Source organism: Vipera berus, assembly GCF_964194415.1.
Source record: "Vipera berus genome assembly, chromosome: 2".
NCBI lineage: Eukaryota > Metazoa > Chordata > Lepidosauria > Squamata > Viperidae > Vipera > Vipera berus.
The window spans coordinates 139,875,562-139,891,164 of record NC_138203.1 but is presented as its reverse complement, the minus strand read 5'-3'; the positions used below and the strand labels follow the sequence as shown (position 1 = coordinate 139,891,164).

Below are 15,603 nucleotides of genomic sequence, written 5' to 3'. Positions count from 1 at the left end.
TTTTCTTTACCTTGTGGTCAGATGAATACACAGTACTAGGACAATGCAGGGCTGCATCCAGACTTTCAATATCCCATTTGTACCTTTCTCCCCATCAGAAAATTGTGCTACTGAAAATTCAATAGCAAAATGACTGAGACTTGATTATTTTTCAGTTTTTTAAAATTTGCATCATTAAAACAGCTTGGATTCCAAAGTTGGCTCCGTGCGTTCTGATGATGCCAATACAGATCGTCCTTCCGTATGACCACAATTGGGACTGAAATCTTGATTGTTGAGCGAAGCGGTCACTAGGTGAGATGTCATGTGACCTCTTCAACAGCCACAATCCTGGCACTAACAGTTGTATTTGTTGAGTGAGAATCACAGGTTGTTAAGTGGACAGAGTCTCAGGTAAGGGATACTTCAGAGTGAGGGAGGTGGTGCAGGTTGTGCGTGAGTTGAGGGATGCTGCAGTGCAACACAAAGCGTTAGCTGCCTTTGAAAACCTCAGCAAAACCAGCCTGGCCCAACAGCATGTGTGAAGTTGTCATGTCCCCAGAAGCCTCAGGTGCACACCCAGCCCAGAATGCTTACAACTGTTAGGTTGCCACAACTCCTGCCACTCCCTATCTCCCTCCCTATCTGTGCCTGATCTGCCACTCTACACATGCAATAGGGAGAGCTGGGGTGAAGTAGAGGCCAGATGCCATTGCCCCCAGGCTTCTGCTTCAACCCCAGCACTGCCACTGCCAGAGAATGCCACTTTAAGCCCTACACTGTACTTCACAGCATCTACTTTGCTCCATTTTGATGTTTTTCTCCTCCTGCTTCTAGCCTATGTGAAGCAGCTGTTGAACATGCCAGGCCTTCTTATTAAGGTGGTCTCATGCTATTTGCTAAGCCAACGTCCCGTTCTCATAGTGTTTTGAAATGATTTGGGGAATGAGCACAATGAGATATCCCATTCTAACGATCCTTTAGAAACCTCATTCCCCAGATAGTGTAACTTAGGGAACGAGGCTTCCAAAGGCTGCAAGGATGGGACACCAGCCTGGAGAATGACATGAGATGGTCTCAGTAAGAAGGCCTGGCATGACCAATAGCTGCCTTGTGTAGACAAGGTGTGCCTCTTAGCAACGGGAGAAAAACATTGAAGGTAAGAGGTGTGGCGGATCTAGTGGAAGACAAAGTGACGGGGGGGGGCAATTGAGGCTTAGTGGCAGTGGAGACACTTGGGCTGAAGTAGAGGCCTATAGGTGGCAGTTGGCTGAGACTGCTGACGACCCTTGTTCTCTACGTTAGTCCCAGTCCCAGCATTGCCACTGTCAAGTGCTACTATGCAGGGTTGCCAAAAGGGCATAGAATTGGGAAGATAGGCAGGTGAAGGAATTGAAGTGCCTTGTGGTTGTAAGTGCAGATGGGCTGCCGAGTGCTCATATTTTGATTGTGACCATGGGGGCGTCGCAATGACTAATTTCAGGCAGGGATTTTAGTTTCCTTTTTTTAGTACCATCATAATTTCAAACAGTTGAACAAATGGCCGTAAGTTGAGGACTGTGCATATTGCCTGGTGGCTTCCTGTTGCCTTTGGAAATTTGGAAGAATGAAATGTGGCCCATGAACCTTCAAACATTGTTTTCAAAACTGTCCGGCCCTGCATTTAATTTTGCATATTACTTAATGAAAACTAATAATGATAGCAATGAATTAAATTAATTTTTAAAACAGTCCTCAAATCCCTGAAGTAGTTTATTACATTTGTTTACCCTATTTTTAAATTACTAGTTGCTGAAAACAAAGGTGGTGTGTTTCTGCAGTGATGATCCCTCAAGATGAAAATATTTTGAGAAAAACAATTTAGAGTTTCATCGTATTAAATTTAACATTGCAGCCCAGCAAACAGCCATCAAACAGTAGAAAAAAGATGGAAAATCTTCCAGTTGCCTGATATTTGTATTAACTAAAAGCACGTTTGTATAAAATATTGAATGGTTTGGGAAACGTTGGAAAGCTGGGCATTGCCCTTTGTGTCTAATATTTACAGCATGAATACTGTATCAACATAAATTGTAAATTTCCTTTATGTCAGTATTAATAAAACCTAGTAGCCACAATACAATTGTTAATCTTCCTAAAATGTGGTCATACATCATACATTGTTGACTTTGCTGAGAACCTGAGGTAAAAGGGTAAGGGTGTATGTGAAAATAACTTTACTAATGTTTTTGCAGTTCTCCAAAATAAAGACCAGTGTAGGTTTTCATGGTTTGGGCTTGAACTATGGCTTATTTCAGATTTAATGAAAGTTGTCTGATCCTGGCAAGAAATACTGTTAAATAAAGCTAACATTTGAAGATCTGCTTTGAGAGTTCTCTTCAAAACTGTATGTTTGTTTTTGAACTATATAGACATATATTAAAATTATTTGCAATCCAAGAATATTTTAAACATTCTGAAAAAATAACTCTTTGGGATTTTGGTAAAATTAACACCTATTGAAAGCCAAAATGTCATATATTGAAGGCCAGATAGACTGAAGATATGAATATTCATGTCAGGAAAGCTTGGCTTATTGTTTCAGAAACTCAGGGCTACATATATAGAAATTACCCATATTTACAGAATAACAAGAGTTGTAAAGTACCTTGGAGGTCTTCTAGTCCAAACCCCTTCTTAACAGGAGACCCTCTACCATTTTAGACAAATGGTTGTCCAGTTCCTTCTTAAAAGCCTCCAGTGTTGGAGCACCTACCACTTCTAAAGGCAAAAGCTTTAGAAAACCATGCTGTCAGGAAATTTCTCCTTATTTCTAGGTTGCTTCTCTCATTGTTCAATTTTCATCCACTGTTTGTTTTGCCTTCTGGTGCTTTGGAAAATAGGTTGACCCTTTCTTCTTTGTGGCAACCCCTCCATGTCACCACTAGTTCCTCTTTTCACTAGACTAGAAATACCCAATTCCTGCAACCGTTCTTCATATGTTTTAGCCTTCAGCCCCCAATCATCTTTGTTGCTCTTTGCAATTTTTCCAAAGTCTCAATATTATTTTTTATATTGTGACCAAAATTGGATGCAATATTCCAAGTGTGGTCTTACCAAGGCATTATAAATGATGGTATCACTTCTCATGATCTTGATTCTGTCCCTCTGTTAATGCAGCCTAGGATTGCATTGCCTTTTTTGGCCGCTGCAGTACATTGTTGGCTCATATTTAAGTGATTATCCTGCGAGACTCCCAAGATCCCAGTTACTGCTGGTGAGTCAAGTTTCATCTAATTTGGTTTTTCTTTCCTAAGTGTAAAACCTAAGTGTTTTCTACATTGAATTTAATTTTGTTAGATAGGGCCCAGGGTTCAAGTCTATAGAGATCCATCTGGATTTTGAGGGTGTTGGCTATACCAGCTAGTTTGGTGTCATCTGCAAATTTGATGAATTTTCTTTCTATTCCATCATCTAGATTTTTTATGAAGATATGCAAGAGTACTGGGCCTGAAACAGAACCTTGGAGCTCCCCTACTGCTTCCTTTTATGTAGATGTAGTTTCATTAACAACTACACATTGAGTGCGATTTTCAACCAGTTAAGAAGCCATCTGGTGGTGATGCTGTCTATCTCTCATTTTTCTAACTTACTAAGAAGTAGGTTGTGGTCTTATTGAAATTTAGCTATACTATGTCCACAGCATTTTGCTGGTCCACTAGTTTAGTCACTTTGTCAAAGAATGAAATATTGTTTGGCATGATCTGTTTTTGACAAACCCATATTGGCTTTTGGTTATAACTTCTTTAGTTTCTAGGTGCTTGCAAATCTGTTGCTTGATCATCTTTTCCAGGATCTTCCCAGGTATTGATGTCAGGTTAATTGGTCCGTAGTTTCCTGGATCATTTTTCCCCTTTTTTTGAAAATGGGGACCACATCAGTTATTTTCCAGTCCTCTGGTAATTCCCCAGTGCTCCAGGATCTTTGAAAGATATGTTAAATGTTTCTGAGATAACATCTGCCAGCTCCTTCAGAACTCTGGGATGCAATCCATCATGTCCTGAACTCATCTAGAACAGAGAGGTGTTCTCTTACCATTCTCTTGCTTATTTTAATTTTTATTTCTAGACTGTCTTTTACTACATTTTTGGTAGGTTGGGCTATATTTTCTGGTGCAAAGAATGAGTTGAGCAGCTTTTCTTTTTCTCTACTGCCTGTTACTTCTTAGTTATCATTTCCCATTAGTGACCAATTGTTTCCTCTTTTCCCCCCATTTTTTATATGTTGAAACTTTTTATTTTTTTTGTTATTTATTGCACGTTTTACTTCATTCTGAGCCTTAACTTTCCTGACTTCATCTTTGCAAATTCGAACTATTTGCTGGTAGTTATGTGTCCCTCTTTCCATTTTTTGTACTTATCTTTCAGTTTGTTAGAGAATTATTTGTGTAAGTTTTTTCTGTGCAAGTTACTGGTTTCTTCTTGAATATTTTTATTTTTCTTCTTCAGTGATACTATGGTGGACTAGGCTTTTATAATTATATTCTTTAGTATTTCCCATGCTTCTTGGGTTGTTTTCCCCTTTATGATTCTCATCCATGGTATCCTTCCCAAGCTCTCTCTAAGTTTGTTGAAATTAGCTCTTTTAAAGTCTAGGACGGGTTCCCAATCCCCAGGATACGGCCGATTATGGGGCCATGGCCTATTTGCAACCAGTCCGCGCAAGCTTGGGCCAGCATGCACATGCATAGGTTGACTGCTCGCAGCTGCTCGCAGCTGCTTGCACGAGTTGAATTGCATGCACCAGCCCACCACTCATGCAGCCTGATTCCCCTCACCCCTGCCCAGCTGGGCTGCAAAGGTTGGGAACTACTGATCTAGGACTCTGGTTTGATTGTGTTCTATTGCTTATGTCTGCATTATATTGAATTTTAATATGACATGGTCACTCTTCCCCCAAGGTTATTTAGAACAAATAGGTGGAAGGGGGCATGTTGGTCCTTTATGCAGGTGAAACTGGTCAGTTTTCAGGATTGTCGTCATGCTGTGTTTTGATGTGCTTAGTGTTATAGGAGAAAGATCATTCCTTCATCAGGAGGGAGAAATAACTTTGTGAAACCAATTCTTACATTAACATGCGTATGCATTTAAAAAGTATTGTGCTATTCATATTAGAACAAGTTTGTTAGATTTTATATTTATGGCTCTAGTGAGCGGTATTTTTCTGACATTTTTCTCAGTTCTCTAAATTGCATAACTTGATTCATTTTATAAAGCCAACAAGACTATTAGAAAGCTTTCTATTTGTGTTTTCATTTTTGGAACCAAATTTTTGGTTGCCATTCAAATAACACTGTGTTTGCAACACTGGGCACATTTTAAGATATTGTGGCACAATTACTCAAACTAAAATGTCAAGGGTGACACTTCAGAAAACTTACAAGGTTCAATAACCTCTAGTGCGGTTTGTTTCTCCCATCATCAACTATTATATTTTTTGCAGCTTTTAAATTGTTGTAAAGAAAAATTGCTTTGTATTAAAATGGATGGTTAAGAATCTGCCAAGGGTACTCTTGCATGATGAAACCTCAAAGCTATTTTGATTTTAGGCTTTATAACTTGAACATAATTTGTATGACAAATGCATTGGAGTGATATTACAATACAGAATTATATGACACATCTGAAGAGGCATTGCCATGCCTTTAATCAACTTTTGGTAGATAATTAAATTTCAGCCACTTTTAAAATTTACTGAATATACTTGAGATTTCTATGGGCTTTGTCTGATAAGGCTATGCTTTGGAATTTATTTGGAGAACAGACCCAAAAAAGAAATGTACACAGATTACTTTTTCCTTTGAACTTTATAATTAAAAATGGAAACTAGCTGCCAGAACAGAATCCGGTGTATCCATCAGGTTCATTTTATAAGAGGATTATTAGCTTAGTGCAGCTACCACTTAAATTCATATTTAAGTGGTAGCTGCAGGTAACCAGGAATTGCACATAAGTGAACGCATTGGGTAGAATGGGGGTTAATTCTAGGAGAGGACATTTTTATAATTTATTATAACCACTTGTTTTTTAAAAAAATAGATAATTTGCATAGTTTCAGGTACTCTTATTTATAGTTGCAACAATCATGTAATGTAAGTTAGATATAGTTTAAGATTATGAACTATGAGAACATTTCAGAAACTTTATCCTACTGCTTTTACTTGCTTTGCAACTCTTGATAATCCACTTCACCAAGCCTGGAAAGCCCAGATTCTCTCTTAGTGTTTGACTTTTGTTCAGTGATAATGATCCACTTAGTTGCTTAATGAACACAATGGGAAGAGCTGGCAGTCATTGAGCAAAACAGCCTCATATGTCTTCCTTAACTGCTTTTCTCAATGATGGAAGTTCCAGGCCCAATTGTGGTCAGAGGGGAGGACTACCTATATTTTTTTTTTAATCCCATTTATATCCCGCCCTTCTCCAAAGACTCAGGGCGGCTTACAATCTAAAGCACAAATCAATGTGCTTAGCAATAGCCTTCATTCTATGTATATGCCTGCTTATTAGGGCTTTCGGCCCCCCCCCCAGCAGCATTATTACAAAGTCAGCTTATTGCCCCCAACAATCTGGGTATGCAAGTAGAAGAGCATCAATTCATCTCATTAAGATCTCCTCTAAACGCCCACTATAGGTAATACTCAAAAATACTGGCAATTGCTTGGCGTATAATAAAAAGAAAGAACACTAAAAGCTAATAATCCCTTCCCATGTCTGTGTGTGTTTTTGCTTGTATAGTGGCATTATTAAATCCACATACAGCAAAACGTGTGTCCTGACTTTAGGTATCACGACTCTGAATACCCAAGAGGACTTAGTTCGTCTAAATAAAATAAGTTTAAACAAATTCTAAAAGCAATAATTTTTATATGGAATTTAAAAATTTAATGATGTCATATAATTTTTTCAACAGACTTCTTAGGTCAGACTTGAGTTCTTGAATGGCTTCTAAACATTGAAGAACAGCTACTAAGGCATTGATCAGTCACAAATCATTTTTCTATAGAGCAGAACAGTGAGCAAACATTTCAAGTGCAATTTCCTTAATTGAGATGTTTTGAAAGGGCTATCAGCAGTTCAAAAATACTTCTGCTTGAATTGGGTTACTCTAATAATAATAGTGTACAAGACGTAGCAGCTAAAACCATCCCAAAGAAAAAGCAAGGAAGCAAAATGGCTGTCTGAGGAAGCTTTGCAAATAGCTGAGGAAAGGAGGGAAGCGAAAGGCAAGGGAGGAAAAGAAGATATGCCCAATTGAATGCAGAATTCCAGAGAATAGCTAGAAGAGATAAGAATACCTTCTTAAATGAAAAGTGCAAAGAAATAGAAGAAAACAATAGAATAGGGAGGACCAGAGATCTCTTCAAGAAAATTGGAAAGATGAAGGGAACGTTTCATGCAAAAATGGCATGATAAAGGAGCAAAATGGCAGGGACCTAACAGAGGCAGAAGAGATTAAGAAGAGGTGGCAAAATTACACAGAAGAACTATACAAGAATGAGCTTAACGTCCCCGATAACCACGATGAGGTGGTCACTGACCTTGAGCCACACATCCTAGAATGTGAAGTGGTGGGCCTTAGAAAAACTGAGTAACAACAAAGCTAGTGGAGGTGACAGTATTCCAGTTGAGCTATTCAAAATCTTAAAAGACGATGCAGTAAAAGTGCTACACTCAATTTGCCAGCAAATTTGGAAAACTCAACAGTGGCCACAGGATTGGAAAAGATCAGTTTACATTCCAATTCCAAAGAAAGGCAGTGCCAAAGAATGTTCAAACTATCGCACCATTGCACTCATTTTACATGCTAGTAAAGTTATGCTTAAAATCCTACAAGCTAGACTCCAGCAGTATGTGGATTGAGAACTACCAGAAGTACAGGCAGGATTTTGAAGAGGCAGAAGAACTAGAGATCAAATTGCCAACATATGCTGGATCATGGAGAAAGCTAAGGAGTTCCAGAAAAACATCTACTTCTGCTTCATTGACTATGCTAAAGCCTTTGATTGTGTGGATCACAACCAACTGTGGCAAGTTCTTAAAGAGATAGGAGTACCAGACCATCTTATTTGTCTCTTGAGAAACCTATATGCGGGTCAAGAAGCAACAGCGAGAACTGGACACAGAACCACTGATTGGTTCAAAATTGGGAAAGGAGTCCGGCAAGGCTGTATACTGTCACCCTTCCTATTTAACTTATATGCAGAGAACATCATGAGAAAGGCAAGGCTAGATGAATCAAAAGTTGGAATTAAGATTGCCGGGAGAAATATCAACAACCTAAGATATGCAGATGATTCCACACTAATGGCAGAAAGTGAAGAAGAATTAAAGAGCCTCTTGTTGCGGGTAAAGAAGGAGAGTGCAAAAGTTGGCTTGAAACTTAACATTAATAAAACCAAGATCATGGCATCCGGCCCTCTCAATTCCTGGCAAATAGATGGGGAACAAATGGAGGTAGTGACAGATTTTATTTTCCTGGGCTCCAAGATCACTGCAGATGGGGACTGTAGCCAAGAAGTTAAAAGACGCTTGTTCCTAGGGAGGAAAGCCATGGCAAATCTAGACAGCACACTAAAAAGCAGAGACATCACCCTGTCAACAAAAGTGCATATAGTCAAGGCTATGGTCTTCCCAGTTGCAATGTATGGCTGTGAAAGTTGGACCATAAGAAAGGCTGAGCGCCAAAGAATTGAAGCCTTTGAACAATGGTGCTGGAGAAGACTCCTGCGAGTCCCTTGGACTGCAAGGCGATCAAACCGGTCAGTCCTAGAGGAGATCAATCCTGACTGCTCTTTAGAAGGCCAGATCCTGAAGCTAAAACTCAAATACTTTGGCCACCTAATGAGAAGGAAGGACTCACTGGAGAAGAGCCTAATGCTGGGAAAGGTTGAGGGCAAGAGAAGAAGGAGACGACAGAGAATGAGGTGGCTGGATGGAGTCACTGAAGCAATAGGCGTGAGCCTAAATGAACTCCAGAAGATAGTAGAGGACAGGAAGGCCTGGAGGAATGTTGTCCATGGGGTTGTGATGGGTCGGACATGACTTCACAGCTAACAACAACAATAATAGACCTGCAATTATCTGTATCATTCTACACAGTGGATCATCTGAGACAGTTCAGTACATTAGTGTCTGAATATCCCTTTTTCTGTTCTGCTCCTATTATAACCACAATTTCTTATATCTTCCTAATATCGTTCAATGTCATGTGCATCTGTTTAGTTTGATTAATTGTTCTCCAAAATACTCAATAATAATTACACAACCATCAGAATATCTTATTTTTTAAAAACACATTGTTTCCTTTTGAGATAAGGAGCACTACGCAAAGTACAGAAAAGTACGACATAGTTAACTACCCTTCTGTGTATCTCTCAGTCTAATTAGATAAGGAAAACCCCAGAAACTTAATGTCGTTTGCACCAAAAATATTCACTATGTCTCTTAATACCTTTCCATCCTTACATTCAATATATACATGCACACATTGTCTTTATAGTTCTTCAACTCCATTCTGATATGATTTAGCTTCCCTTTATCTCTCAACTTTTTCACTTCTATATAACTAAGTGAGCAGAAACACAATCTTAACCATTTTTCCCACAAGCATATGGTTTTTAAATCCTTCCCGGTGTAACTCCAAGACAGCTAGCATAGGTGGAGTTTGCTTATAATAATGCACAATATACCTCCAGCCAATTGCCATTCAACGCTAACTAGGGCTTCCACCTCTGATTTTTTCCACTGAACTCACCAGTTTCTTCTGTCCCAAACTCAGATCAGCTCTTGCAGTAACTACAAGCTATTCATCAAGTTCTTCAAAATCAATTTCAGAAGGCCACAGATTTTATAAACACTGCTGACCATTGTCGCCAGGCAGATCCTCCGATAGTTGTGCGAACGTAGAATGGGTATCATGTAAGTATCTCACTACCTGTAACCCAGTAAAGAAATTGGATCACTGCTTCCTAGGACCATTCCCAATGGAAGCTATTATCAACCTAATGATTTCCGGCTCAAATTACTTCTATGTTCATCCTGTATTTCATCATTTCTTTCTGGATCCTGCTGCCTCCCAGTCCTCATTGTTCCTCCACACTAATCCCACCACCTATTGTGCTTGAAGGGGAACCTGAATAATAGGGAATCTGAATAATAGGTACACTTGGCTCCATCAGAGCTGTCTCTAGCATCTGGTGGGTTGGAAAGGTTATGGATCAGAGGAGCATTCCTGGGAAGATGTCAGTGATGTTCTTCCTCCCTGCCTCACATGCCTGTTTCATTGATGGTATACAAAGACGTCCAGGACTTAGTCTACAGGGAGGAGAGGATAAGGTCAGGGTCAGCTTAGATTTGGAAAATGAAGAGGCTTATCAGCCTGAAGTGATTCAAGTGGAAGAGTTGCAAGCAGAAAAGGCAGTGTTGCATAGCAACCAAGAGAGGCAGTTATCACTGGCCTCAGAAGAGGTAGAGCCAACACCACCCCCACCCACCCACCCACCCCCATGCAAAGGCCTGCTGGGAGGAGCGGAGGGGCTGAACAAAGTACCCAGTCCTGCCCTGTCAAAGGAACAAATCCAGGTCATGCCAGCACTATATAAGGGGAACCATATGCCTCACAGATCTGTTGGTGACAACTCTCTCATTTATCTCATCCTGTTCCTCAACTCCTTAGTTGCCCTCAATCCAAACTGTTTGCCATTAGAGTTCTGCTTGAAAGCCTATTTAATAAAAATACAAGACTTTCCTGTCTCTTAATTTCTTTGGGTCAGGACAGGACAGCTTCCTCTAAAGACCACCTAAAAGCTATGCTTGGTGCAGAATCTATCAGTGTGGGTGGTTATGGGCACACCTTTGCTTACCCAGGTATTGTAAGCTGCAGTGGCTCTCTAGTAGCTTCCAGGTGTAATGTAAGGTGCTGATCATACTTAAAAAATCCTATTGGGCAAAGGATTGGGTTATTTTTTGTGATTACCTCTTCCTAAAGACATCTGCTTGTCCCTTTCATTTTAATAGAATGGGCATGCTTTGGGGTCTCTTCAGTAAAACAGTGCCACGTAATAAGAGCCATTTTCCCCCCATTTTTCAGTTGGCTCTGTTTAGAAATGGCTTAAAAATATGACTGCCCAGAGTGTTGGGGCCTGAGTAAGTTCCCATCAGGAAATTTATTTATTAAATTTATTTGCCACCCATCTTGTAACAAAATGACTCTGAAATAGTATGAATATGAATCAGCTTGCCTGTCATTAATTTTATTGTTTATTGTTGTTTGGGTGAGTTGTAAGCCACTTTGAGTCATATTGTTCAAGTTGAACCAGCAGCCATATACATTCTGTAAATAAATAAATATTGAGTTCTTATCAATTTTACATGGTCTAAAGATATTTGCTAGGATAAATCACAAACATATTCATATGAACTCCTAGGTAACTATAGAATGTTAGTTGTAGATAATATGCTGTCTACCACTGGTTTAATACAGTCTAGTTACAGCATTCTACATTTTTGTTTTTACATTGCTTAAACTTACCTGAAATCTCGACCCTGCATATATATTGTGTTTCCCTGAAAATAAGACCAGGTCTTTTTTTGCCTCCAAAAGAGGCATTAGGTCTTATTTTGGGGGGGTCTCTTACCTCATAGTGGCGGCACTCACAGCCCCACCCAGGCGGCCCACTTCTGTGGCCGAAGGAAATGCCACTGCAGCTGAGAATGGAGCTCCGGCCTGCATTTCACCGTCAGAGGCCTTTCTGGAAGGCCTCTGCAGCCGAGAACTGAGCTATGGATTCCATAGCTCAGTTCTTGGCTGCAGAGGCCTTCCGGAAAGGCCTTTGATGGCGAAATGCAGGCCGGGGGATACTGCAGAAGTGGGCTGGCGAGGAGAGGCAGGCTGCAATGGAAAGTGGGTGTGGGACACATGGGGCAACTCCACCCCCCCACACAGCTTGATTTTTAGGGTGTACCTCGCCCCATATCTAGGGCTTATATTAGGCCCACCCCCCAAAAAAAATCAAGCTAGGGCTTATTTTTGGGATAGGTCTTACTTTGGGGAAAACACGGTATATAGGTTGGTTTATTGGAGCTTGAGACATTTAACGGTGACTGGTTGTGAACAGATGTTTCAACAAGCAGAGAAATACTCCTTTTAGCCTTATTACAAAGAATTAAAAGGTTTTAGACAATTTGTGAGCAAATAAAACATAAGTGCATGTCAAGGTTTATTTGTCACTGTTTCTCTTTAATTATGTTTGCCAAAGTGACTGTCATTCAGTGCTGCTTGGTCCCCACAAGGAGATTGCTTTTAAAATTTCTTTTGTTGATCTCTAGGTTAATAGTGTTTTGCAGAGTAGATAGACTTGGTTAAGACAATTTAAATGTAATCTATTAAATGTGAAAATATTAAACTCTTGTTCAGAAATAAATGGAGTTTAGCACCACACTGTTATAGATTGCAAAAGTTTAAAGACTTCAAGTTGAGGGGTCCTTGGTGCTTTCTGAGCTTGTTCGTTTTTTTGCAGACATATCACTAATAAATAAAATAATGGTTTAAATATAAATGTCCTCACCCTGTGCTTCCTCCCTGTCATACTTAACGGTTTTAGTCTTCTGAAAGTATAGTAAAACAGATTTCCAGAACTCAGTTTAAAAGACTTTAGAATGACATAGTTTTATTTCAGTATTGTGTAATTATATTAATGAAAATGATGTAATTAATAAGTTTTTTAAAGCTCTGCACCAAGCAAAGCTGAATAGTGTTTATGAACTAATCATCTATTACATTCAAATTATTTAAAACTGGGAATGTAATTTATAATTGCCCAAGGAAAGTATGATTACTCCCCTTCCTCCTTGTAGTCTGGTAACTCATATGGTACAGGTAATTGATTTTTTACTCTTGGAAGACCTGAAGAGCCAGATTGGAGACAGATCATCTTGGAAGAAGTCTAGCTATGTGCTCACTAATAGCATGTAATCAATCAACTCCACGTGTTTCTTTGAAGGGCGGAATATTAGCATTCATTCAGAGCTGAGTCCTTGTAAGCCAATATTTCAAACTGTGGTGAATGTTTATAGCCAAGTTATAAATTGCTGGAAAAATAATGCCTTTTTATAAGTAGCTGTGACAGAATTTTTAACTACTGATCCGTGAACACAACGTCACTGCATTCCAGATTATTGTAGCTGTAGCAGTGGGACTGTAGGTCATAAGAAGAATCAATCATTTCAGTTATTTAGTCTTTCACCCTCACTTTTGAATCAAACTTTCACTTATTTGTATGGCATTTTACAATGTAATTTTGTCTATCAATATACGTCCACTAAATTACCTAATTAACAAATGGATTCTCTAACTGCTATGAATATAAGTAACCTATTATGTATGCGTATGTTTTGTTTTTACAATGGGAAGATGTGGATTTAAGATAATGTGTTTTATCTTTTAACTGTGTACAAGTAGAGCAATATTTGAAGGGTTTTTTTAAAACAAAGTAAACATCCAATTACCGTTGCAGCAAAGATTTAAATATTTCATGTCAGGGGACACTTGCTGTCAAAAGTGTCATTTCTGTTTCTCCCCCCTCCCCCCTTCTCTTTTTATTCCTAGATCTTCCTTTTTGAAATCCACTCTGCATCCACATTTCTAATATTCCCAGAATGACCCCTTTCCCTAGTCACTATACCACCAAGTATAATGTTTATATGCTTCTGTAACATGAGTAATAAGGGGAATCTAGTAATACAAGCACATGTAAATTTTCTGTGCATCACACTATAGTATAACGGTTAATGTATTGGACTTTGATCAAGAAGACCCAGGTTTAAATCCACTTTTGGCCATGGAAAATTACTGTGTAACTTTGGGCCAGTCACGTTCATACTAATCCATCTCACAAGATTGTTGTGGAGATGATGAAAGGAAGTGCAATCCCCATGGAAGCCCTCTTGAACTTTTGAAAAACAGGATGTAGACTATCAAGTAACTACAGTTCCTGTTATAATGGTAACTTCTTATAAATTCCAACTTGACATACTTTCTGGCTTTTCTTTCCTCAACTAAGTTACTTAGAGTGCAAATTTATCTTTCTACTGTGTTCCAAAGTAAGTACAAATGAGTTCATTGGTTCTTACTTCCAGGAAGTGAAATACTGCCTTAGTATCTGGAAACTTTTATACTGAATACATATACAGTGATTATTAGAAAGCACAAAAACATGGGTTTTTTATGTTCAACATTATTCTAACAGCATAACTTTAGTAATCCCTGCAAGTTCATCAGAGTTTTCTGTGAATATATATTGGATTTGGTGGAATCTGGATCCTGAGGCCAAGTAAGCTAAATTAGAAAATTTTAAATTTTAATTCTGCTCGAAGGTGGAGTAAAAAAAGTCTGAATTCAGTCAGTTTCATTCTGATTTGTTTTCAAGAAGACGTGTAAAAAGTGGGAGGTACATTTCTTCATGCACTTAACGTTAAAGTAGGGAAAATGGGGGAGAATCATAATCAGGATGCTCCCTCTGCTTGAGAAGATTTTTAAACTTCTCAAATTTTTAAACAGTCTTACAGGTCCTTTGTACATAGCAGATGACAATGACAAATTTGTTTTCTAGAAGCGTTATATGAATTATTCATTTAAAATGTATGTGAAATTACCATTCATTTTAAGAATAAGATACTGCAGAATGAATATCTGTGGACACATGCAAGGACAAGACTTTCTTGTTTTCAGTCATTCATCTTAAATAATTGATACCTATTTTAAAACACTTTTTAGAGGAAAGATAGAATTTAAATAAATAGGGTCTAGGGATATACTAATACACGTAGAAGATTTGATTTAGATATACTCATTGTTTATCTACAAAGAACTTTGTATTTAAAATGAAAACGATACTCTGTTGAATTCCAATCAGATCTACAATAAATATTGATATTTAATGAGTTGTGGACTAATGTTATTGTGGATTTTTATGAGATAGTTTTTGGGGGATGTTATAAATTATATCAATTAGTACAACTGTATAGTCCTTAGCAACTACTATCAAAACAGTAAATATTTCAGCTGTACATAGGTAGCTTTAACATTGTATGCGGCTTTGTGGGTTATTATGCTTGTATCAACCATCTTAAAGGAGAACATGGAAGAAAAGTATTAACTGTTTATTTCTCCTTGATATAGAAATTCTCTAAAATATGCTTCCAGATTTCCTCGTAAAAAATGTTAGTAATCAGACATGAGATCTTTGAGATGTGTACTATATGGATGGATGTTTAGCATGAGATTTATGGAAACAGAAAACCGGTTTGCAGTTACCACCAATTAACATTTCACTTCCGATTTGCAGGAATTGGGTAGCCTTGGTGCATTAGGTACAACTTCTGCGCTATGGGAAAAAGAAACAAGAGGACAGCAGATAGTTCGTCCTCTGAAGATGAGGAGGAATATGTTGTGGAGAAGGTTCTAGACAGGCGTGTTGTGAAGGGTCAAGTGGAGTATCTTCTCAAGTGGAAAGGATTCTCTGAGTAAGTCCAACTTTCCTTCTGATTTGGGCTTTGATCTTTCTTGGTAGCAGAGCTCCAGGCA

The 15,603-nt window shown here is 38.6% G+C and overlaps 1 protein-coding gene across 1 annotated transcript in view; it reads left to right on the top strand.

Moving 5' to 3' along the window:
- CBX5 (chromobox 5) overlaps positions 1–15,603 on the top strand; it is a 49,279-nt gene that overhangs the window by 8,133 nt on the left and 25,543 nt on the right. The window contains exon 2 of the mRNA XM_081315800.1: positions 15,365–15,542. Coding sequence (XP_081171926.1) covers positions 15,406–15,542 — 137 coding nt within the window. The 5' untranslated portion in view covers positions 15,365–15,405. The remainder of the gene's footprint in view (positions 1–15,364; positions 15,543–15,603) is intronic.